We start from the raw sequence: 23,764 nt of genomic DNA on the forward strand, positions 1-23,764 counted from the left end.
CTCCTTTTTTATGTTGATTAGGGTCATTGTAATGATTTATTGATCTTTCAAACACAGCCTTATTCATTACTCAGGTAAGAAAATTCATTACTTTAAAATATATATGTTATTAATATATGATCATTTCTTTCTTCTTCCTTTTTGGGAAGTGTTACAATATTTTTCAAGTAGTTTATCACTTGAATTTAAGTTTACAGCTGCCTAAGAGTATAACCAAATTTATAATGATGAACCATACGCCAGTGTAATTTCTAAAAATTAAAATATACAGTGTAGTCACATTTTTGTTTCTAAAATTGAATTTAGTTCATGTAGGAGTATTAAACATAGTGTATTTCCTTGATTCTAGGCCCAACTTTTTCATATTTTAACTTTTCTGAAATCAGAGTGTATTATACTAGAGTATAATATCAGAGTGTCTAATACTAGACACATATATGTGCGTCTCAGTTAGTATATAGAATTTCTCTTTTAACCCCAAAGTTGTTGTTTAGTTATTGGTGTGACTTTGTGGGTCAGCTCTGCCCAGGAAGAGTTTTGAGAGTAAGCAGGGGGCCAACAACGGAGCATTAAGAACTCATAGCATTTGAGGCAGAGGACAAGGAGGCACAAGAGTGTGAGCAGAGTTAAAGATGAAGCAGGAGGTAACAGAGCGCAGAAACTGAGGGGGGAGATCACTGCAGATGGAGCATCTGCCCACTGTGAGGAGGTCACGGAGCATCTGGGTCGGCAAGTGCCGTGGAGTGTGGCGGTACTAAGACGTCATTGGTACCGTAAGGGGGAAGCCAGGATAACTTCTGGGGGTGAGCACCACAACCAGAGGAGTGAGGGTATTTGTTTCCATGATTATGGGAGAAGCCATCAGCGAGTCAGCTATTGGAAACACAATAAATGAAGGGCAAATGAATGGAGCAGGCTCTTGAGATTTTAGCAAGAGGTAATAGAATTATCCCTTGACTGGAGGAAGAGTACTTTTAAAATAATGGGGAAAGGAGGAAATATAGCTATAAAAATAGGTGACTTTGTTGGTTGGGGCAGGGCACGGAGGAGGTTTTGGCTGACAGCGAGGTTGTCTGAGGAGAAGGAGGAGAGGCAAGGCTATGAACTTAAGAGTGGTGAGGGTGTGCCACAGCTGCTGAGGGGACGGCGAGCAGATGCTGACGAGGGATGTATGAACACAACACTGTCCTGCTGAGCACTCAGGGGGCTCAGCTGAGATGGAGCAGAATCTGTATGCCACATCCACAGAAACGTGGTTTTCTCCAGCATGAAGCAGCCAGGTTGTACGTGCAGAAAGGAGATGGCTGGCTGAGTTTAGCCGGGATGGTATAAACAGAGTGACAGTGGAGAAAGAAAGAGATTGTTGGCAAGAGAATGAAGAATGAAGTGCATCTGGATAGGAGAATGCACATGGATAAACTGTGAAATGAATATGGACAGGCTGGTTAGGGAAGAAAGTTACAACCGGACGGGTGTTATTATTTGGAGATCTGGAAAGAGTCAAAGGAGGAAAGGGGTATAAAAGTTAAAAGAATATAAGGTTGTGGTCCAAGAGGAGGAGAGAAGTTTAAGATTTCAGAGGTGAACTGTCCAGAGTGAAGTCATAAGAGTAAAAAGGGTTTTCCACAGAGATGTTAAAATCAGTCTAGGGACAAGACTGTGATGAGCCCAGGGCCAAAGTCCTCAGCAGTGGGGGGAAATGAGCAGGAGGTTAACAGATGGCAGCACCGGAGGGTGAAATGATTGCAGCCTGGAAGCAGGAGGGAGGAGCAGGGAGAATGCATACTAGTATCTGCTATAAAAATGGAAATGAGGGGACATTTGTTCCCTTTTCTCAAGAAGGCTGCACAGAAGGCAGTTTTCTTAGATTTCACTTAAAACAAGGACAGAAAGTCAGAGGAAGCAGGAGTGTTTGTGGACACAACTGGTGTTCCAAAAAGCACAAAGCAAAGCTTTGTAAGGGGAGATAAGCAGTGATGGGGAAGATGAAGCAGTATCGGACACTGGATATGCCTGCCTTTGAGTGAAGTCATTTCTGGAGGTGGGTGCAGGCTGCAGGGAGGGTCGGGTTACAGTGAATGAAATGGCTGCAAAGTGTTGCATCTCAGGGTGATGGAGAAGACAGTTCTCAGAGAAGAGTAAATGGTTATTGGGCTGGAAGAATACGTGAAACGGGGTCTGCTTCAGACTAACATGCTTCGAAATTAAGTCTGAATCTTTTTTACTTAAAGAACAGTATGCACGGTAAGTTGTAACTGGATTTTGGTCAGAGACAGGCACTGTGCTATAAAAATACACAAGTAATGTGGTGCTCTGGAAAGAACAACAGTACAAAGGGAGTACATAATCCTGTGACATTTTTATAATTTTATTTTTATAATACTTGCCTATAAATATTTTATAAGTTCAGGTTCAAAAAGTAATAATTCTGTTATGTTTGGCTTACAGGTTATGCCTTGACTGCATTGGTAAAAATGCTATAATTTTAGAAAGTCAGATATCTTTATTACCTCCTAAACTTCTCCAACAAGTACTCAAAAAAATAACATTTTGGACTGCAGCTAATCACCGGGAAGAACAAAGAGCCCAAAAAGAAGAAACAGAAAATAAATATCAGTGGATCAGTAGCAATTAAGTTGTTATATATGCTTTATGTTTAATATGTTTAAACATTTTAATCAGACTGTATATTTACCCCCCAAATTGGAAGCTTTATTTAGAAGATAAAATCTGAAACAGAAATTCTATGTTAAAGTGATTGTATGGCATGAGATATATGGGAAGAAGATGTTAATGGCAGATTATATTTATATTTGTAAATTAATTTAATTGTAAGTTGCAGGAAAAAAATCTACTTTCTGAAAATAAGTACAATTGTCAGAGACTTTAACTCACTGTGTCCTCTTTACAGGAAAGATTATACAAATTTGAGAAGAATAAGAAATTACCCCCAAGGACTTAGGGATTCTCCAATATAAAGACAAATAGTTGTATAAAAACACCTCATGTCAGCTTTCAGAAAGAATAGATTTTTCTCAAGTCACTTTAAAGTCACCTAAAATTTCCCATTAAGTAATTCAGTTATTTAAAGAACTTCTCCTTAAATAACTAATGTAACTGGCCAAAACAAGAAAATAGGCAGGCACTGGTATGGGATTAAATACTGAACTCCTTTTAGCATTTATCTAGTAAAGTATTCTTGGTCGTCTTTATTTGAGTAGGGAAATGAATGTCTTCAATTGTCTTTCTGTCACCTCTAAGTTGTTAGATTGTCCCATTTTTTCTGTATATATAAAGACAATGTTTGAAAGTGTTAGAGATTTATCATACAGGGTTTGACATATTGAGAGGCAGTATAGTTATTAACTTTTGATACACCTTAAAATACATTTTGTCTTGGGGACATACTTATAAAAAGTAACCTTCAGTAAATTATGAAATGGGATGATAATCTAGTAATTTATCTTTCTAGAAACTCATTTTGGCCCACACCATTCTACAGAGTTGGTGCTCAAGACCCAGGATATTCAAAATACCTTGTCTTCCCATTTCTTTTCAGTATTAACTCCCTATAAAGAAATGGAACATGAATATTTATCTTTGTAGTCCTTAAATAGTACTTTTGCCATAATTAAGAAGTTCTTCATATATCACAGTCATATCCATCCATTGGATTACTAATAACAAGGAATTACTGAAAACTCGGTGTATAAAATTACTCTCTACCCTACTACCATGCAAGTTGGCTCTGCAATTTAAAATGTTAAATGTATTTCTATATTGAAGTAAATGTGTAATTTATAATGAAAATTACAGTAGTTTGTAGATCTTCTTAAATTTTAGAGATATATTTTATATATATATATGTACTGTATTTTGGATGTGTAAAACTTCTATTTATGTATTGAAATATTTTGTTTGCATTTTATTTATTATACAAACTATATAGAATTACTATTTTCCTAGTTTTGTTAGTGTGAACCAGTCATTAGAATTAATTGTGCAAACAATACTTCAGTATAAGTTTTCATTTCTGCTTACTATTTTTAGGCTGAATAACAGATTTAGAAAGTGAGTCTCACAGGTAATACAGGTCTTAGAAGTAATTATTTTATTACTATGAACTTTAATATCAGCGGTCTATAAGGAAAAACTATCTAAATCTATTAGATAGTGATAAATGACACTGAGTGGGATGACCTCTTAAATGGTTTCTGAATTATTTCAATACCTTCTCTAGCCTCTTAGAAAAGCACTTCTGTTTATAAATGGCTTACCTAAACATTAAAAGTTAGATTAGCCCCTCAAAACACACACAAAAACACACACACTTGTGTTGTTAGATTAGCCCCTCAAAACACACAAAAACACACACACTTGTGTTAAGAGGATGAAAATCTATATATTATCTTTGGCACACAAAACTGGAGCTCTTCTTATTTGCCTGATTATGCTGAACTACTTCAGAAAGTTATGTTCTGAGGTAGCCCCATGGTACGAGTGGTAGGAAATTCTAATCTGATCTTCAGTTTCCAAAACTTGCCTTAAAGCAGGGCTTCCCTACTACTAAGAGATATAGAAATTCTGGGAGCTGGCAAAACCAGTTTTGAAAATCCCTAGTCAAGCAGTATTCATTCCTCATTCTTACCTCTTACGGTTTACAGTCAACTCGTGTTGTTGACCTGTATAGGAGCCCAAGGCAACATCAGCCTCATAACTTTAAACCCTCCCTTATGGATTCTCTGTTTGAAAGATGGGTCTAGAAGGTTGACTTTTTCTTTTTCCAGGTGGTTCACAAAATAGGTTTCCAGTCTGATTTTCAAGGAAAAAGAATTTCTGGCCATCTTTATTATGTATATCAGAATATTCTTCCAGTTGTCAGGAAGGATTCTTTTGAGGTATTATCATTTTTAGAATGATACGGTAAATGGCATATCAAAATTAGTATCTTTTCCAAGTAGTATCTTTGCAAAAACACCTTTAAAAATTATTAGCCTCTTGATAGCTTAAAAATATTCTTTAGAACTTCATACTGCCAACCCAGAAACAAAGTGATGTTTTCACAAATACATTATTTATATGTATGTATGTGTGTGAGAGAAATAATACAAACTCAATAAAGTAGAATGATTTTCATGGAAGTACATACTGTTTGAAAAAGTAAAATTTTTATTTCAGAACACTTCAAAGGAAAAGAAACAATTTTAAGAATTCCCATTTTTTGGTGCCTGTTTTTCCACTGTATTAATATTGTGATTCTGTTGGAATTTCCAGCTTGATGAAGTTACCGTGTGGTCCAGCATGTGGGTTCAGCAAGAACATTTTCTAACTCACCCACGTAATGGACTGAATGTTTATATCCCCACAAAATTCATATATTGAAACCCTAATCCCCAGTGTGATGGTTTTTGGAGGTGGGGTATTTGGGAGGCAGTTAGGTTAAGATGAGGTCATAAGGATGGGGACCGGTGATGGATTAGTGGAAGAGACCAGAGCTCTCCTTCTATGTCCCTTCCCTATGAGAAAGTAGCCCACTGCAAGGCAGGAAGAGGGCCCTCACTAAGTACCAAGTCTGTCTGTACCTTGATCTTAGACTTCCTAGCTTCTAGAACTGTGAGAAATAAATGTTGTTTAACCCATCCAGTCTGTGGTATTTTGTTATGGTTGCCTGAGCTAAGACAAACCTGAAGTCCACAGTTTACCTCAGGGTTCATTCTTGGTGGTGTATGTTTTATAGGCTTAGACAAATGTGTAGTAACATGTATCTGCCTTTATAGTAACATAGAAACTAAACGCTGCTCTAAAAATCCTCTGTGTTCTGCCCATTTATTCCTCCCTCCCCACTAAGCCCTGGCAGCCATAAATATCTTACTGTTTTTATATTTTTGCCTTTTTCATGTTATACAGTTAGAATTATACAGTATGTACCCTTTTTAGATTGACTTATTTCATTAGTAATATGCATTTGGGCTTCCCTGGTAGCTCAGATGGTAAAGAATCTGCCTGCAATGTGGGAGATCCGTGTTCAATCTCTGAGTTGGGAAGATCCCCTGGAGAAGGAAATGGCAACCCACTCCAGTATTCTTGCCTGGAAAATCCCATGGACAGAGGAGCCTGGCGGGCTACGGTCCATGGGGTTGCAAAGCGTCGGACACGACAATACGCACTTGAGTTTCCTCCATGTCTTCTCATGGCTTGAAAAAAAATGGCTCATTTTCCAGTACTGAATAATACTCCATTGTCTCAGTGTTTTACAAGTGAGGAATCAAATTTAGATCACGATAATTCTTAATTTTCTCTTGATCTAATTGAAAAAAGTCATATAAAATGTAAGCTAAAATAGTGTCTGTGAACAGGATTCACTTTCCTCCCTGAAGGCCTGGGAGGTGAAGATTTCTGAAACACTTTTTAAGCACAATTTTCCAAACTGGGTGGAGGATGCACCACTGAATTAAAATTTCTGCTGGACCAAAAGAGCTTATCGAGAAGAGACGTCATGAACCGATCAGCAGGCACATCGGGGAGCCACGCAGTCCCGGAGCTGCCTCGCACACACAGCGGCGCCTCCGCCCGGAAGCCGCCCAGCAATTGCGGCTGGGGCCACCTGGGACCACGCGTGAGGGCAGTGATGCCACCCCCATCCACTGTCCTGGGAAAGACAGGGCACCGACTCTGGAGACCCTGAAACCTGAAACTTACTAGCTGAGCAATTTGCTAGCCCTTTCTGGGCTGTGAACATCCTTCAGTCAGACAAGACCTTTTTTTGACAGAGTCTGGCTAATTCAGCATCTCCTCGTAATGAAGGGAGGCTCGGAGGTGCTTGGAAGTGCCTTTAGCTTCTGGACCCAGGCCCAGCAGGCGCAGGATGCGGGAGGACCCGGCGCTGGGGGCGCTCAGCACCAGCCGCGCTTCCGGATCCCGGCGAGCGGCGTCAGCGGAACGGGCGGCTCCCAGCGCGGCGTAAACAAGGGCCCTCCGCGGCGAGAAGCGAGCTGGAGGCGGGGCTGACGGGCTGGAAGCTGGTATCAGCCCGAGGCGGACCCTTGCCCGCCCTGCTCGCGTCCCTGCGCCCTCGTTGCCTCCAGCCCGCAACCCCTACTCAAGCGGCCAGAGGCCGTCCTCGCAGAGACGGGCCGGGAGGACAGAATCCCGGGCGGCGGGGAGCGGCCGTAACACCAAACCTTTCGCCGCCGCCGCACGTCTCTTTCTTTTCCTTTGTCTTTTTCTCCTCCGCGGGTGCGGGGATTCCTGGTGAACCGAAGTGCAGCCTCAAGATGGCCGATGGCTACGAGGACCTGCGGGAGGACGAGCTCCCAGGGCCAGCCTACGAAGGCTACGAATCCGCGGAGCTCGCCTGCCCCGCCGAGCGCAGCGGCCACGTAGCCGTCAGCGACGGGCGCCACATGTTCGTCTGGGGCGGTTACAAGGTCAGTGGGCGGCCGGGTCGCGCGGGCGTCGGCCGGCAGTTACCGGTCGGGGGCGGCGGGAGGGCCAGGGTGGCCACCCCGGGCGCCTTCAGCGCCCCCGCGCCGCGACTCCGCCGGTTGGTTCATTCTCTTGCGAGTGTGGGAATCTTCCCACGGGTCTCCCCACCCGTCCCAGGGCTCCTGGGCTGTTGTCACGCCCGCCTTCTGCTTACAAAGCCTGCTCCCCGCTCCCTGCCCGCGCTTGCCCATGTCCGAGCTTTACCTGCGGAGGGCGCGGCGGGTGGTGGGAGACCGCGGAACGTTTTTATTTACAGGGTTGGTGTGTAAGAAGTGACGGTGTGTGAGGTCACTCTTGTTATTGGGCATAGAGCCGGGTCCGGTGCTCGCTGATGCCGTGGCCCACTTAGGGGGAGACGGCCTCTTAGGGAAAATGCATTGGAATTCTCCAAGGCCGCAAAAATTGGCTTGTTGAACCTTCCCGCCGGTTCAGTAGTCCCAGCTACACCTGTGCACCTGCCATCCTAGTGTTATTCGAATGTTTCAGGGCTATTTTCCTTTTGGTTTCAGCTGAGAAAGGGTTGAGATTTTTCACATTAAACTCCTATAAAGAAAATTAATGGAAAATTTGTACCAATAACCGAAAAAAAATCAAGAGTAACAGCTTTTAACTACAGAACGCAGCCCTTTGACCCTTAGTCATGAACCAGTATGATTAGTTACCAGTTGAGAGCATGTAGTTGAGTTTCTTCTCTTTTCCTCTGTCTGGAAATCCTGCCCAAGTGCCTCCTATTTAAACCTTCTCACTAGTTCTCTTGCCCTTTTGCTTTTAGAGCTTCCTAATAACACTCTGCATTCTAGAATCGTCTTATTTCATTTGCTGGAGTGGTTCGGATCTGTTCTTACCAAAAATATTTTTGTCCCTTTTTAAAAAAATGATCTGCCCCAGCTCCAATTTGCTAGAAATCTAGTCCTGTACACCAGTGCCTTGCCTGACTTGGAAGCACTAGGTGATTCTGGGTCATAGATTTTAGCTTATGCTACAGTTGATGTGACCATTTTTTGAGATGACTCTGAATGAAAAGATAGCTGGGAAAAAGCTGTCTTGATTACTTCCTTTGGTTCCTTTCTCCTAATCCTGATTAATCTGAAATGTTTTCCCCAGCCTCCAATGAATAGGTGTTCAGAAGAGAGGGTATTTGGTAGGAGCAAGGTGGCTGGTACCGGGTGACTTTTATTAAAATGTAAATAATTGCCTTGGAGAAAGGTAAAACTGTTAATCTTCAGTAGGAAGAGGGAAGGTGAGGGGATAGGGGAAAAGGGTTGTGCGGGTGGAAGATTCTGAAGGTGAGTTGTGGAGGGCCTGGACGCCCAGGTCTGAGGCGGGGTGGAAAAGCGTGACTAGTGAAGTAAGTTTGTAGTTCTCAAACAGGCCTTCCTCCACTTTCTGGCTACAACCCTAAGAGTACCACACACCGGAGGCCCTTGGAAGATTGTTTTGATTTCAGTAAACCTTAGCTTCATACACAGAAGTCAGTTTTCCTCCTCCTGCCAAAGTGATGTACTCTGAGTCAACCTGCTATCTTGCTGCCAGCCTTTTTATTTCATAAGTGGTGGAGTGGAAAGAGAAATATTTACATGCCCAGATGTTCTGTTCTGTTTTTCAAGCTTATGACTCTGACACCCATTCTTAGTGAACTGCATCTGTTTGCTTTATGTCAACATTGTTCAGAAAGTGGCCAGGGTGGTTCAAAGTCTGGAGAGGTCAGGCAAAGTGGTTGAAGTTGCAAATTCAGGGAAAGGAGGCTGGAATCCTGCTTCCACCATTCCTTGTTGAGTAGCCTTGGGCAACTTCTTCGAGAAATCTATACCAGCTATTTCTTACAGTTGTTGTGAAGATTCAATACAGCACTCCATGGATAGCACTTCATTAGTTCTGGCATATAGTAAGCTCTGTCTGAAGGGAAATGGAGCAGAACAAGGAACTTAAGATTTTGTACAAGGACTTAATATTTGCAGTTCTGCCCTCCCTGCTTCTTGGCAGAGAATGAATGGCTAAAAGGGAAGAACATCTGACCTGTTAGTGTGGATCAGGTGCTTTCAAGGTAGAACTTTCTTTAGCCTGCCAACATGACACACATAATCTTCCATGAGGTCATGTAACTCAGATTTGGTGTGTGGAGTGTTATGGATAAAGTGGCCTTAGAGATTAGCTGGAGATCTAACTTCATGCATCATTGCAACTGCTGTATCAAGAATTTGAATTGAGGCCTCTCTATATTAAGCATTACTTTGAGTATGAGGCATGGGGTAGGGAGAACTGTACATGTGATAGAATTGTTAAAACCTGTTTCTTATAACTCTCAGTATCTCAAATGAGATAGATGTGAAAAAATATACAATAGTGCCTCTTTAGAATACAAGTTATATTTTGTATTTGCAACTTTTTGTTGTTTTAGAGTAATCAAGTCAGAGGATTATATGACTTTTATCTGCCTAGAGAAGAACTCTGGATCTACAACATGGAGACTGGAAGATGGTAACTGTGGATATTAAGAGGGGGACTAGAACATCCAAATAAGGTTGCAAACAAAAACATACTCTGTAAAACCCATACTACTGAATAAAAACACTTTAATTAAAGATACTAACCTAGCTGTGTATTTTGAAAACAGTGTTCTACTAGTTTAGCTTAGCTCCTGAGCTTAAATACTTTTGTATTTCTTCAGTAGTTACTAGATGCTTTTATGACCTTTGAAGAAATTTCTGTTCAGAACTGTGTCAAGTATTATAGCAGTATTAAAGAGGTAGAAGCTTCAGATCCTGGAATGGAAATACATAAAAGTTCCATATATATATTCAATATGTTATGTCTTCTGTTATGTATTTTGAATGAGAGAAGAATTTGTAGACTATATTTGCTAGAAATAAAGGTAGTATTCTATTTTAATGAGCTCTAATATTAAAATTTCTATGCAGATTTCTTTGATTTAGCATGTTTTGCCTTAAAAACAAAATTAAATTTGCCATCCATGCAAATGGGTTATTCTGAAAGGACTTTTTGCCAGTTTCATACCAGTAATACTTGTACATTCTTAGCAGAATTAATAAATTCTCAAAATGCTGGGTTGGCTGTGTTTGAGGATTTAGAACGTAGTTTTCCCCATGGGTTGCTTTGTGAAAACTTAGTCTGTTATATATTTTAGCATATTTGAGATCTCAGAACTAGGAGAATACTAGTTCCACTTAAGAGTTCAACTAAAAATAAACCAGGATTATTTTTGCATATAGCTAGTGTTAATCTAGCTGTTTAACGCTCTTTTTCTAGAGAACTGGACATTTATAATTGTATTCCTTTAATGGGGAAACTTAAAAAAGAAATTCAATCCCAGGAAGAATTTTTACAAAATCAGCCTATCAAAACTTAAAAATTGGGAATTCCCTAGTGGTCCAGTGGTTAAGACTCCACGCTTCCACTGCAGGGGCACAGGTTCAGTTCCAGGGCAAGGAACTAAGCTCCTGCATGTCCCACAGCACAGCCAGAAACAAACAAACATAAAGCTTAACACAGATGAAGCGATATTAGGAGTAGAAGCCCTTGAATGTAATATTCTGAATCTTAGAATTAACTTTTTGATTCAGATTCACTTTTAGACTTAGAATGAGTTAAAACAGGTAAAGAGCACTCAGAGGAATGGTTGGCCTATAGTAGACACTACCTGAGTGTCTGTAGTATTACATAAGGTCGGAATCAGACTAATTCGAATGGCTAAAGGTGACTGAATTAAAAAACACTTATTAATCTGTCAGGACTCAGATATTGAAGTTTTCTTCCTTTGGGTTCTTGGCCCACTCAAAAAAACAAAACCATCATTTATGGTCAAGTAACCAGAAAAAGCAAACAATTGAGTTAGAGAAATGTTGAGATGGTTTGCTCCTAGAGTGATATATGACGTGTAGGCTTTCAGAACCTCCCATGCTGCCACGTTAGTGCCTGCTGGCGCAGCCTGTGGAGTGGGTGAAAGGGACAAGTTAGAAGAGACCTCAGTATAGCTACTCACCCCTTCTTTTTTCCTTTTATTGTGGGGATAGAATTAGAAGACTGGATACATTGTTGCATTTCTTCTTGGGGAAATTTATTTACATTCAGTTTTTTCCCTCTCAGGAAAAAAATTAACACTGAGGGTGATGTTCCTCCTTCTATGTCAGGAAGCTGTGCCGTGTGTGTGGACAGGGTGCTGTACTTGTTTGGAGGACACCATTCAAGAGGCAATACAAATAAGGTTAGTGTGTGTAAGGATGGTTTAAGGTAACTTTGTTCTTTTTCAGACCACTTTAGATTTCTAAGGTTAGCCCAGTTTATTCCTGTTCAAGTTCAAAAACATGTGTACTTGATTGTGGTATGTTCTTTGCAGCTACTTATTCTCTTATTAATAAAATGCTGTATATTAGATGAATATTAGTAAACTAAAAACAAGATGCAGTTTGGGGGACGGGGCGGGGTATTGATGGCTCAGATAGTAAATAATCTGCCTGCAATGCACGAGACTTGGGTTCAATCCCTGGGTTGGGAAGATCCCCTGGAGAAAGGAATGGCTATTCACTGCGTATTCTTGCCTGGAGAATTCCATGGACAGGAGCCTGGCGGGCTACAGTCCATGGAATTACAGTGAGTTGCACACAACTGAGCAACTAACACACACAGTAAAATTTAACAGGCCACAACTCAAAAAGCTGTAAGGAGAAATTAACACTGACAAAATTTCATATACTAACATTCCTATAACATGCCACTATAAGATACTGTTGTTCAGACTTTGTCTATGTTTTGCCCAAATAGGGAAAAGGCATGTTTTTCTCAGGCCCATACGAGACAGATGCAGTCAGAAAGGTGCATGTAATGTACGTTCAGTTCAGTTCAGTTGCACTCATGTCCAACTCTTTGAGACCCCTAGGACTGCAGCACGCCAGCCCTCCCTGTCCATCACCAACTCCCAAAGTTTACCCAAACCTATGTCCATTATGTTGGTGATGCCATCCAGCCATCTCATCCTCTGTTGTCCCCTTCTCCCGCCTTCAATCTTTCCCAGCATCAGGGTCTTTTCCAATGCGTCGGTTCTTCGCATCAGGTGGCCAAAGGATTGGAGTTTCAGCTTCAGCATTGGTCCTTCCAATGAATATTCAGGACTGGTCTCCTTTAGGATGGACTGGTCGGATCTCCTTGCAGTCCAAGGGACTCTCAAGAGTCTTCTCCAACACCACAGGTCAAAAGCATCAAGTCTTTGGAGCTCAGCTTTCTTTATAGTCCAACTCTCACATCCATACAGGACCACAGGAAAAGCCATACTACTAGCTTTGACTAGACGGACCTTTGTTGGCAAACTAATGTCTCTGCTTTTTAATATGCTGTCTAGATTGGTCATAACTTTCCTTCCAAGGAGTAAGCGTCTTTTAATTTCATGGCTGCAGTCACCATCTGCAGTGATTTTGGAGCCCAAAAAAATAAAGTCTGTCACTGTTTCCCCATCTATTTCCCAAGAAGTGACGGGACCAGATGCCATGATCTTAGTTTTCTGAATGTTGAGTTTTAAGCCAACTTTTTCACTCTCCTCTTTCACTTTCAAGAGGCTCTTTTCTTCTTCTTCGCTTTCTTCCATAAGGGTGGTGTCAACTGCGTATCTTAGGTTATTGATATTTCTCCCAGCAATCTTGATTCCAGCTTGTGCTTCCTCCAGCCCAGTGTTTCTCATGAGGTACTCTGCATATAAGTTAAATAAGCAGGGTGGCAATATACAGCCTTGACGTACTCCTTTCCTGATGTAGAACCAGTCTGTTGTTCCATGTCCAGTTCTAACTGTTGCTTCCTGACCTGCATACAGGTTTCTCAAGAGGCAAGTCAGGTGGTCTGGTATTCCCATCTCTTTCAGAATTTTCCACAGTTTGTTGTGATCCACACAGTCAAAGGCTTTGGCATAGTCAATAAAGCAAAAGTAGATGTTTTTCTGGAACTTCTTGCTTTTTCGATGATCTAGCAGATGTTGACAGTTTGATCTCTGGTTCCTCTGCCTTTTCTAAATCCAGCTTGAACATCTGGAAGTTCACGGTTCACGTACTGTTGAAGCCTGGCTTGGAGAATTTTGAACATTACTTTTCTAGCATGTGAGATGAGTGCAATTGTGCAGTAGTTTGAGTGTTCTTTGGCATTGCCTTTCTTTGGGATTGGAATGAAAACTGACCTTTTCCAGTCCTGTGGCCACTGCTGAGTTTTCTAAATTTGCTGGCATATTGAGTGCAGCACTTTCACAGCATCATCTTTTAGGATTTGAAATAGCTCAACTGGAATTCCATCACCTCCACTAGCTTTGTTCAAAGTGATGCTTCCTAAGGCCCACCTGACTTCACATTCCAGGATATCACACCATTGTGATTATCTGGGTCGTGAAGACCTTTTTTGTACAGTTTTTCTGTGTATTCTTGCCACCTCTTCTTAGTATTTTCTGGTTCTTTTAGGTCCATACCGTTTCTGTCCTTTATCAAGCCCGTCTTTGCATGAACTGTTCCCTTGGTATCTCTAATTTTCTTGTATAGATCTCTATTGTTCTATTGTCCCATTCTATTGTTTTCCTCTATTTCTTTGCATTGATCACTGAGGAAGGCTTTCTTATCTCTCCTTGCTAATCTTTGGAACTCTGCATTCAAACGGATGTATCTTTCCTTTTCTCCTTTGTCTTTCGCCTCTCTTTTTACAGCTATTTGTAAGGCCTCCTTAGACAACCAGTTTGCCTTTTTGCATTTCTTTTTCTTGGGGATTGTCTTGATCACTGACTCCTGTACAGTGTCATGAACCTCCGTCCATAGTTCTTCAGGCACTCTTATCAGATCTAATCCCTTGAATCTATTTGTCACTTCCACTGTATAATCGTAAAGGATTTGATTTTGGTTATACCTGAACATTCTTGTGGTTTTCCCTACTTTCTTCAATTTAAGTCTGAATTTGGCAATAAGGAGTTCATGATCTGAGCCACAGTCTTGTTTTTGCTGACTATATAGAGTTTCTCCATCTTTGGTTGCAAAGAATATAATCAATCTGATTTCGGTGTTGACCATCTGGTGCTGTCTATGTGTAGTCGTCTCTTGTATTGTTGGAAGAGGGTATTTCCTGTGACCAGCACGTTCTCTTGGCAAAACTCTGTTAGCCTTTGCCTTGCTTCTTTCTGTACTCCAAGGCCAAATTTGCCTGGTACTCCAGGTGCTTCTTGACTTCCTTATCATTGTGTTTGGCAGGACAGAGGAACAGAAAACAAAAAGTGTTAACCCAAGAGGTGATGCTTGAGTGGAATCACAGAGTATAGTTGGAAGGAGTATTATGCAAGATATATAGGTACCAGGATGCAGAGTTACACGCACATATGTCTGGTTTATGGAAGTGCCAAGTGATTTGGTGTAGACAGAGCATGTGGGTTGAACTGGTTTCAGATTTCAAACTGTGCTCCTAGGAACTCTAGTGATTTTGGGGGGGATGCTTTGGGACACCTGTGAGAGAAGTATATGGGGTTAGGCAGGCTCCACACCACCCTTTTCCTCCTTCCTTTTAACAATTGTAGCTCCGCCCATTTATTTATTCACAGTTCACCCTAAGGTAAATCACAGTTCACTTTAATTAAGTGAATAGTGTTGCATGCTCTTTGGGTTTGGACAAAAGAGCTATTCCAAATCCTGAAAGATGATGCTGTGAAAGTGCTGCACTCAATATGCCAGCAAATTTGGAAAACTCAGCAGTGGCCACAGGACTGGAAAAGGTCAGTTTTCATTCCAGTCCCTAAGAAAGGCAATGCCAAAGAATGCTCAAACTACCGCACAATTGCACTCGTCTCACACGCTAGTAAAGTAATGCTCAAAATTCTCCAAGCCAGGCTTCAGCAACATGTGAACCGTGAACTTCCTGATGTTCAAGCTGGTTTTAGAAAAGGCAGAGGAACCAGAGATCAAATTGCCAACATCTGCTGGATCATGGAAAAAGCAAGAGAATTCCAGAAAAACATCTATTTCTGCTTTACTGACTATGCCAAAGCCTTTGACCGTGTGGATCACAACAAACTGTGGAAAATTCTGAAAGAGATGGGAATACCAGACCACCTGACCTGCCTCTTGAGAAACCTGTATGCAGGTCAGGAAGCAACAGTTAGAACTGGACATGGAACAACAGACTGGTTCCAAATAGGAAAAGGAGTACGTCAAGGCTGTATATTGTCACCCTGTTTATTTAACTTATATGCAGAGTACATCATGAGAAATGCTGGACTGGAAGAAACACAAGCTGGAATCAAGATTGCCGGGAGAAATATCAGTAACCTCAGATATGCAGATGACACCACCCTTATGGCAGAAAGTGAAGAGGAACTCAAAAGCCTCTTGATGAAAGTGAAAGTGGAGAGTGAAAAAGTTGGCTTAAAGCTCAACATTCAGAAAACGAAGATCATGGCATCCGGTCCCATCACTTCATGGGAAATAGATGGGGAAACAGTGGAAACACTGTCAGACTTTATTTTTCTGGGCTCCAAAATCACTACAGATGGTGACTGCAGCCCTGAAATTAAAAGACGCTTACTCCTTGGAAGGAAAGTTATGACCAACCTAGATAGCATATTCAAAAGCAGAGACGTTACTTTGCCAACAAAGGTTTGTCTAGTCAAGGCTATGGTTTTTCCTGTGGTCATGTATGGATGTGAGAGTTGGACTGTGAAGAAGGCTGAGCGCCGAAGAATTGATGCTTTTGAACTGTGGTGTTGGAGAAGACTCTTGAGAGTCCCTTGGACTGCAAGGAGATCCAACCAGTCCATTGTGAAGGAGATCAGCCCTGGGATTTCTTTGGAAGGAATGATGCTAAGGCTGAAACTCCGTACTTTGGCCACCTCATGCTAAGAGTTGACTCACTGGAAAAGACTCTGATGCTGGGAGGGATTGGGGGCAGGAAGAGAAGGGGACGACAGAGGATGAGATGGCTGGATGGCATCACTGACTCGATGGACGTTGAGTCTGAGTGAACTCCGGGAGTTGGTGATGGACAGGGAGGCCTGGCGTGCTGCGATTCACGGGGTCGCAAAGAGTCGGACATGACTGAGCGACTGATCTGATCTGATAATGACATATATCCGTTATTATAATGTCACACGCAGTATTTCACTGTTCATAAAAACTTCTGAAGTTGTGTATACATCTCCTCTCTCCCCCTAAACTCCTGCTATCAGTCTTTTAATTGTCTCTATAGTTTCGTCTTTTCCAGATGGCATATAGTTGGAATCTATTTTTCTTTTCTTTGCCATCCAAGGAAAAGCCTTTATAACACCACTCATGGCTCACCCATGCATGGACCTGACTTGCTCAGTGGCAAACTTCCCCACTAAATGCTGTAGCTTTTCTTTCCGTGTTGAGCCCTGTCACACTGGTCCTGCCCAGCAGCATGTGGAGGTGCAGGGGAGTCTGTGTTTTCTGTTTATTCATAGGAAGGCCACAAGTCTTGCCCCTTGTCACAGTGAACCCAGATTTCTGTTGGGTATGTTGTAAACAGAGAAGCCATTTCTTCGGGTTCTTATTTTTATATTTAGGCGTTTGCTTAAGACTTTGTTGGAAGAAAGGGTTTTGTGCCTAAAAGGTTTTGTGAGGCACTGCTGTAGGCTGTTGTTGAGCCATCTGTTTTTCAGGGTCAAGGGGGAGAAAACTAACTTTGACACAACATGAGGAAACTTGGGGAAAAGACTAGTTGTGGCTTTAGTAAAGGGGAGTGGTCAGAGAAATGGTTAATAGTTAAATCAGTACGGTTGAGGAAAAGAAACCTTAGGAGCCTAAAAAAAAGAAGTTAACTTATTGACTATTTAAATGTAAGTACCTGGATGTGAACCCTCTGAAAGACAAATGAATATTTAATCTTTTAAGATTTATCCTTAGCTCCTAGAGTTAAGTGGGCACTTAAGACATGTTTGTTAAATTGAAGATGAATTGCTAAGTTTGTTTTTTTTTTGTAATACCATCCCATAATACATAAATTAGATCAGTACAATTTAAAGTGCCTATCTCAGGCAAAGAATGTAGTAAATTAACTCACTTTCTAGTCCTTCAGCCAAAAAGTGGTATGGGGGGAAAAACAGGCTGAACGCAAACAAGGTGCACAGTGACTTAAGTAATTCACATTCTGGCAGAAATTTCTTCCCTGGACTCAGACTAGGTAACATTTTACAGACTGGCAGCCAGTTTGCAATTATACTTTTAGTAGTACTGAATTAGATGACATTCTTATCAGCATAAATGCAATAACATTAAATGCCAAGGTTGAATTTCCTTCATGTAACAGAATCTAACATTGCTTCTGGCAGTTCTACATGCTGGATTCAAGGTCTACGGACCGAGTATTACACTGGGAAAGAATTGACTGCCAAGGAGTTCCTCCATCATCAAAGGACAAACTCGGTGTCTGGGTATATAAAAACAAGTGAGTGAGCCACACTATAGGTTTGGGTTTTTATGTGGAAAGTACTTTGCCATTCACGTATCCTTTGCTAATAACCATTGTAATCATGTAACATGCCTCTGAAGGCCCATAAAGATTGAGTGAATTAACGGCAAAGCACCTAAGACATCGTTAGTCATATTAGCCATTATTATTTGAATAAGTATTTTTATATACTCCAGTGTGCCTTCTCAGCTCATGAAATATTACAAAACAAACAAAAAAATATCTTGTATCCTGTGGATGTTTGAATTATTAATTTCTTGGTTTTTTATCAAACAGGTTAATATTTTTTGGAGGGTATGGATATTTACCTGAAGACAAAGTATTGGGAACTTTTGAATTTGATGAAACATCTTTCTGGGTAAATGAAGTTTCATATTTGCAAAAGTGGCCTACTTAGTCTATTGAAATAATATACTTCGTTTGCTATTAGCTTTGTTCATTTTGCCCTGTTAATAAACCAAAGGTTGTTTTACAAACATTATTTGTAAAAACTAACTCAGATTCTTATTTTCTGTAGAATTCAAGTCATCCAAGAGGATGGAATGATCATGTACATATTTTAGACACTGAAACGTTTATCTGGAGCCAGCCTATAACTACTGTGAGTTACTGAAGAATAATGAATTAATTATTAAAGCAAGGGCAGTTGCCAACTAGTGCCCTTCAATGAGAAGGGCAGTTGGCAAGTGGTGTAAAATTGACAGTTCATTTTTCTCCAAGGAGTCTAAAACTAAAAAGTTAATGAATGTATAGACTAGCCCAGTATCTGTCATCTAATAGCTGTTAAAAGTGGTATAGTTTGTAATTAAATAAATGACCTAGTGCTGGATTGGGATTTAAATTACTCAAATGTTAGATGTCTTTTTCCTCTGACACAGTGTCATATAATGTTCTAGCTTTTATTTTTAAAGAAAAGTAAAGCAAGTAAGCATTCTATTAACTAGCCCTTTCAGTAATGTTTCTCAAAAGCTCCCAGTTTTGGTAGTCAGCCTTTAGTACTGCTGTTTACTACAAGTTTGCACTTGAGAGTGTTCTGCACATTCTATCCCACTTCCAGAAAAGACTTCTTTCTGGTATTTATAAAACGTTCATTTATTCATTAAATTGTTTTTACGACTTAACTAGGGTAAACCACCTTCACCTCGTGCTGCCCATGCCTGTGCGACTGTTGGAAACAAAGGCTTTGTGTTTGGAGGCAGATACCGCGTGAGTATATAAAATAGTTTCAAAGATGTGCTTTTCAGTTACTCAGAATGATAACTAATTTATCCTTTTTTAGGATGCTAGAATGAATGACCTTCACTATCTTAATCTGGATACATGGGAGTGGAATGAACTGTAGGTATCATCTAGATGATTATTTAGGAAAGTTTTTCAAAAAAATTCCAATGGATTTTCCCCTTACTATTATTAGTACATAATGTACCTGCTTTCCTTTTCTGTAACAGTGAATCTTAAGTAAACATGATCACTAAATCCTTAAGGAATCTTTAAATTTTCAGTGCCCATAACTATGTCTAGCACATAGCATGTGCTCAGTGTTTGTTGAAAAGATCTAAAGTTGACCTTCCTTCCAAGGAAACAGTTCATTGAAAAGCATGTAGTTGTTAATATCTAGAAGCCTTTTTAAAAATCTCTTCAAAATTCCATATAAAATTTTAGTATTTCTCTGCTTTAAATACAGTAGCAGCTTTTAAATGCAGATATTGTAACTTAGCTATCATTTTCAGAATTCCACAAGGCATATGCCCAGTTGGCCGATCTTGGCACTCACTAACACCAGTTTCTTCAGATCATCTCTTTCTCTTTGGAGGATTTACCACTGATAAACAGCCACTAAGTAAGTACTCTTAAAATATTTTTAAAAGTTATTATACATCATTTGTAAGTAATATAAATAGCTGGAAAAAATCAGTATTTTTAGGTGTATCAGAGGGCTATAGAAATGGTTAGATTTGGTATTAATTTTGATCCTATAATATATATACAGTTGTTTTCATATGACACATCTATCTGTCCAGTAAAAAAAAAAAAATTACCTAGAGCTCTTTGCCCTGCTAAATAAATGGCTGTAACATGGAAAGGGCTTACATACCTAACTGCAGGGGAAAAAAGGAAATATACTTTCTGTATCTACTCAAAATCTGATTTATTACTGTTTTTACTAAAGCTGCACTCTTTAAATATCAGTGTCAAAAATAAATAAATAAATATCAGTGTCACATTGACAGAATAACATACTTAATGCTTTCTTCTTTGCTTTAATCAGGTGATGCCTGGACATACTGCATCAGTAAAAATGAATGGATAAAGTTTAATCATCCCCATACTGAAAAACCAAGGTATGAACTATTTAAAAGGTAGTTCTTGAGTGAGGTCCTTAGAGATGTATAAGACTGGTAATGAATGAGAAAATTCAGTTGGCTGCATTCACTTCCTCATAAAAACCCTAGCATTCACTAAGGTTTAATTTGAAAGAAAACCAAAGTTCTTAGTATTAGTGCTTTCTTTTTCATCATCAGTGCATGAAAAACAGGGCTGGATTTTGCTTTTTGCTTCATTAGAATAATGACATCGTTAAAATTTATACTAAAGCTCTTTACCAGAGTAGAACTGTTTCTAGATTTGTCATCTGAAAAAGGAAATTCTAGTTCTCTTCTAGGAGAGAATTCAAAACCCTAAACAATGTTTGACGGTGAGGGAATCAAGAACTTACAATCAAGTTTACAGCTATGCAGTATAACAAATACTAGGAAGTTGAATTGTCCAAAAAGAGCCTGTTAGAACACTTGCTACTTTTCTTATCTCAGAATTGTTACAGAGACTGCTAAAAGGAAATGATGTAGTCAGAATTGTTGTTCAAAGCACATTTGTTTAATGGTAGCTTGCATTTTGGAGAAGGCAGTGGCATCCCACTCCAGTACTCTTGCCTGGAAAATCCCATGGATGGAGGAGCCTGGAAGGCTGCAGTCCATGGGGTCGCTGAGGGTCGGACACGACTGAGCGACTTCACTTTCACTTTTCACTTTCATGCACTGGAGAAGGAAATGGCAACCCACTCCAGTGTTCTTGCCTGGAGAATCCCAGGGATGGGGGAGCCTGGTGGGCTGCCGTCTATGGGGTCGCACAGAGTCGGACATGATTGAAGCGACTTAGCAGCAGCAGCAACTTGCATTTTTATCCACGCCTCTAACCTAAGTAGTACAGTCATGCCATTAAGATGCCTTTCGGCACAAATACTCTTTCCAGAGAGTCAGGCCTGAAGATGCTCCGTTTCACTCAGGCAGAGTAAAACATTCCTCAGATGTTTTGCATAAGGACAGCTGACCCTGCCTATGAAAAGAAGGAGAGGGCATATACCACTCATCTCCCAAAGACTTTTATTGCTCATAAAAACCTAGAGAACAGATCGTTCATTTCAGACTCCTCATTGCATAAATTAGGAATGGACCAGAGAGATAATGATATCTAGATAAAGACACTGATTTTTCTAGCTTTTTGTACTTTTCCTTGAGATAACTGTGTCTCAACTTTATGTTTTGGTCTGTGCTAAAGGCCTTTAGTCTTTATTTCATCATCTCTATTCTCTAGTATAAATTATCAATTTGGTAATTGGGTTGACTTCAAACAAGTTCTTGTTTTAAATGTAGATTATGGCATACAGCTTGTGCCAGTGATGAAGGAGAAGTAATTGTGTTTGGAGGGTGTGCCAATAACCTTCTTGTCCATCACAGAGCTGTAAGTACACCACCCTTTATTAAAGGACACTCCATATTATTGCTGAAACTTTCTTGTGAAGTACTTTTAATGTATTCTTGTCTATTTTTCAGGCACACAGTAATGAAATACTTATATTTTCAGTTCAACCAAAATCTCTTGTAAGGTAAGTAACTTTTTTACTTGGTACTTATTTTAAATTGTTTTTTAAACACTTTGAATTAGTGTTCTTGAAAAAATAGGTTTATGGATAATTTAAGGGCAATAATAAACTTTCATTGATAAAACTATCCAGTTTCTATGAAAATCTTTAAAGTGGTTTTTCTTTTTTGGTAGTTTTAATATACTTCTAACAGTAAAGTGAAATTATTTTTCTTTGTCCACTTTCAGGCTAAGTTTAGAAGCTGTCATCTGCTTTAAAGAAATGTTAGCCAACTCATGGAACTGCCTTCCAAAACACTTACTTCACAGTGTTAATCAGAGGTTTGGTAGTAACAACACTTCTGGATCTTAAGGCTTCATAGATAATGCCTCTGATCACTTGCATGGACATCAATTCTGTAAACATCAGAGTGAAATCATTTGTATAATTATATACACTGTTGTAGTTTGCAGCTTTTTAGTTTTAATGTGCATGTGAATGGCCTAGAGAACCTATTTTTGTGTCTAAAGTTTACAATAAATGTATTTAACAGCATAAGTTATTACTTGGGCTTTTTACCCAAAGGAATGATTATTTCCTATTTGGTAACAACAGGGTCTATATCTGTAGAAACACTGTATTAATTATTCCTACCAGTATCAAAATGGTGAAGTTACTTTTTAAAGACATTAATATTTTAGCTGTTTCTTGAGTAGTCTGTTATGTTGAATTTAAAACACTAGGCTACATAAAGTGGTTGTTGATAGGACTAAGCTGGTAAAAGAAACCTTGGAGGGACCAACGGCCGTCCAGTCCTCGACCCCAGTGCTTTGGTGTAAGGGTCGGGGCAAGTGGAGTTGCTCATGTTGACCCTAGGCAGCCTGTTCAGTTGTTTTAAAGTTAACAGCTTTTACAGCTCATAAAATAGAAATAATGTATGACTTTATTCTCCATTGTTAGGAGACAGAAAAAAGCTGGGTCAGGAGTCTTTAGTGGTAAACCTCAAAGTGCACTTATAATATTATAGGTTAAGATACTCTGTAACATGCTACTGATAATTACTAGAGGTGGAAAATAAAATGGCACAGAGCTGAATGAGATTACAAGAAAGAAATTAAGATGAAAAGTAAAGGTATTATATAAATGCGTGGAAATTATCAACACCAATTTCTTCTAGGTGTTATCTTAAGCCAAGTCATGGGAATGATGAGTAAAGGCAGAAGTCTACTTCCTCACAACTTAAATGTATAACCACCCCAACCCCCACCAGGAAAAACAAAACTTGTGATTGGCCTGTAATAGATATATTAGATGTTATGTACAGCAGACTACCAAGTCAACAGTCTAACCAGTTGAGCCACTTCACTATTCCATTTCTTTACAACATGAAATGAATACTTACTATTAACCTTCCAAATTTCAAGAAAATGTAGAATAATTGCAGTTGTTTACAATTAGCATTTGCTGTCCACAAATATTTTAGGAAGTCCTATCATAGTGTTTCCTCTCTATAAAACTGGAAAAAAACCAAGTCGTTTTGGTGAATACAGCAAGGCAATGTTAGTTCACTTTTAAATACGGAAGTCTTGTTACATGATGTTTTCATCTCTGAACTTCCAAAAGACTATAAAACTGACTCTTCTCAAATATTTTAGGATTTCATTTCAGCTATTTTCTTTTTACATTCAGAAGATTGGGTGCAGACACTTTAACTTTGCCAGGAATGTTTCTTGATAAATCCGTGTCCTAAAAAAAAAAGGGGGGGGGTGCTGAATATTTTCACAATCACATTTTTATGATCTTTATTATGTCCTCTGCTGCCAAAAGAATGGCATTTCTAAAATTTTCATCTGAAATTTACTTTCTACCAAAATGATAGCTGCAGCTTCCATCTGCTAACAATACAAAAATAAAAGAATTATAACTGCTCACATTTAACTGTACCACCAATCTCTAGAGATTTCTACAGGA

The 23,764-nt window shown here is 39.8% G+C and overlaps 3 protein-coding genes and 1 pseudogene across 9 annotated transcripts in view; 2 read left to right on the forward strand and 2 right to left on the reverse strand.

Moving 5' to 3' along the window:
- The window catches only part of KLHDC1 (kelch domain containing 1), a 40,208-nt gene extending 34,569 nt beyond the window's left edge, over window positions 1-5,639 (forward strand). For all 3 annotated transcript variants that reach the window (XM_061429790.1, XM_061429791.1, XM_061429792.1), the window contains 2 exons: window positions 22-74; window positions 2,449-5,639. In XM_061429790.1, the coding sequence (XP_061285774.1) occupies window positions 22-74; window positions 2,449-2,635 (240 nt within the window). In that variant the 3' untranslated portion in view covers window positions 2,636-5,639. The remainder of the gene's footprint in view (window positions 1-21; window positions 75-2,448) is intronic.
- Window positions 5,640-5,990: 351 nt separating this feature from the next.
- Window positions 5,991-22,351, forward strand: KLHDC2 (kelch domain containing 2). Of its 2 annotated transcripts, none has more exons than XM_061429793.1 (13): window positions 5,991-7,427; window positions 9,884-9,963; window positions 11,590-11,707; window positions 17,795-17,910; window positions 18,211-18,292; window positions 18,452-18,535; window positions 19,060-19,140; window positions 19,214-19,272; window positions 19,665-19,774; window positions 20,204-20,276; window positions 21,585-21,672; window positions 21,765-21,817; window positions 22,042-22,351. In XM_061429793.1, exons 1-13 carry the CDS (start codon window positions 7,275-7,277, stop codon window positions 22,163-22,165), a joined length of 1,221 nt encoding a protein of 406 aa, XP_061285777.1. In that variant the 5' UTR covers window positions 5,991-7,274; the 3' UTR covers window positions 22,166-22,351. The 2 variants fall into 2 exon arrangements, with proteins under 2 accessions (XP_061285777.1, XP_061285778.1); XM_061429794.1 differs by lacking the exon at window positions 5,991-7,427 and adding an exon at window positions 7,568-7,763.
- On the reverse strand, window positions 16,905-17,028 carry LOC133256307 (small nucleolar RNA SNORA11; annotated as a pseudogene).
- Window positions 20,787-23,764, reverse strand: part of NEMF (nuclear export mediator factor) — a 56,561-nt gene continuing 53,583 nt past the window's right edge. For 3 of the 4 annotated variants that reach the window (XM_061429778.1, XM_061429779.1, XM_061429777.1), the window contains one exon: window positions 20,787-23,539. In XM_061429778.1, the coding sequence (XP_061285762.1) occupies window positions 23,462-23,539 (78 nt within the window). In that variant the 3' untranslated portion in view covers window positions 20,787-23,461. The remainder of the gene's footprint in view (window positions 23,540-23,764) is intronic. The other variant, XR_009738907.1, reaches the window with a different exon arrangement.

The sequence above is a fragment of the Bos javanicus genome, chromosome 10 (assembly GCF_032452875.1).
Source record: "Bos javanicus breed banteng chromosome 10, ARS-OSU_banteng_1.0, whole genome shotgun sequence".
Classification (NCBI taxonomy): Eukaryota; Metazoa; Chordata; class Mammalia; order Artiodactyla; family Bovidae; genus Bos; species Bos javanicus.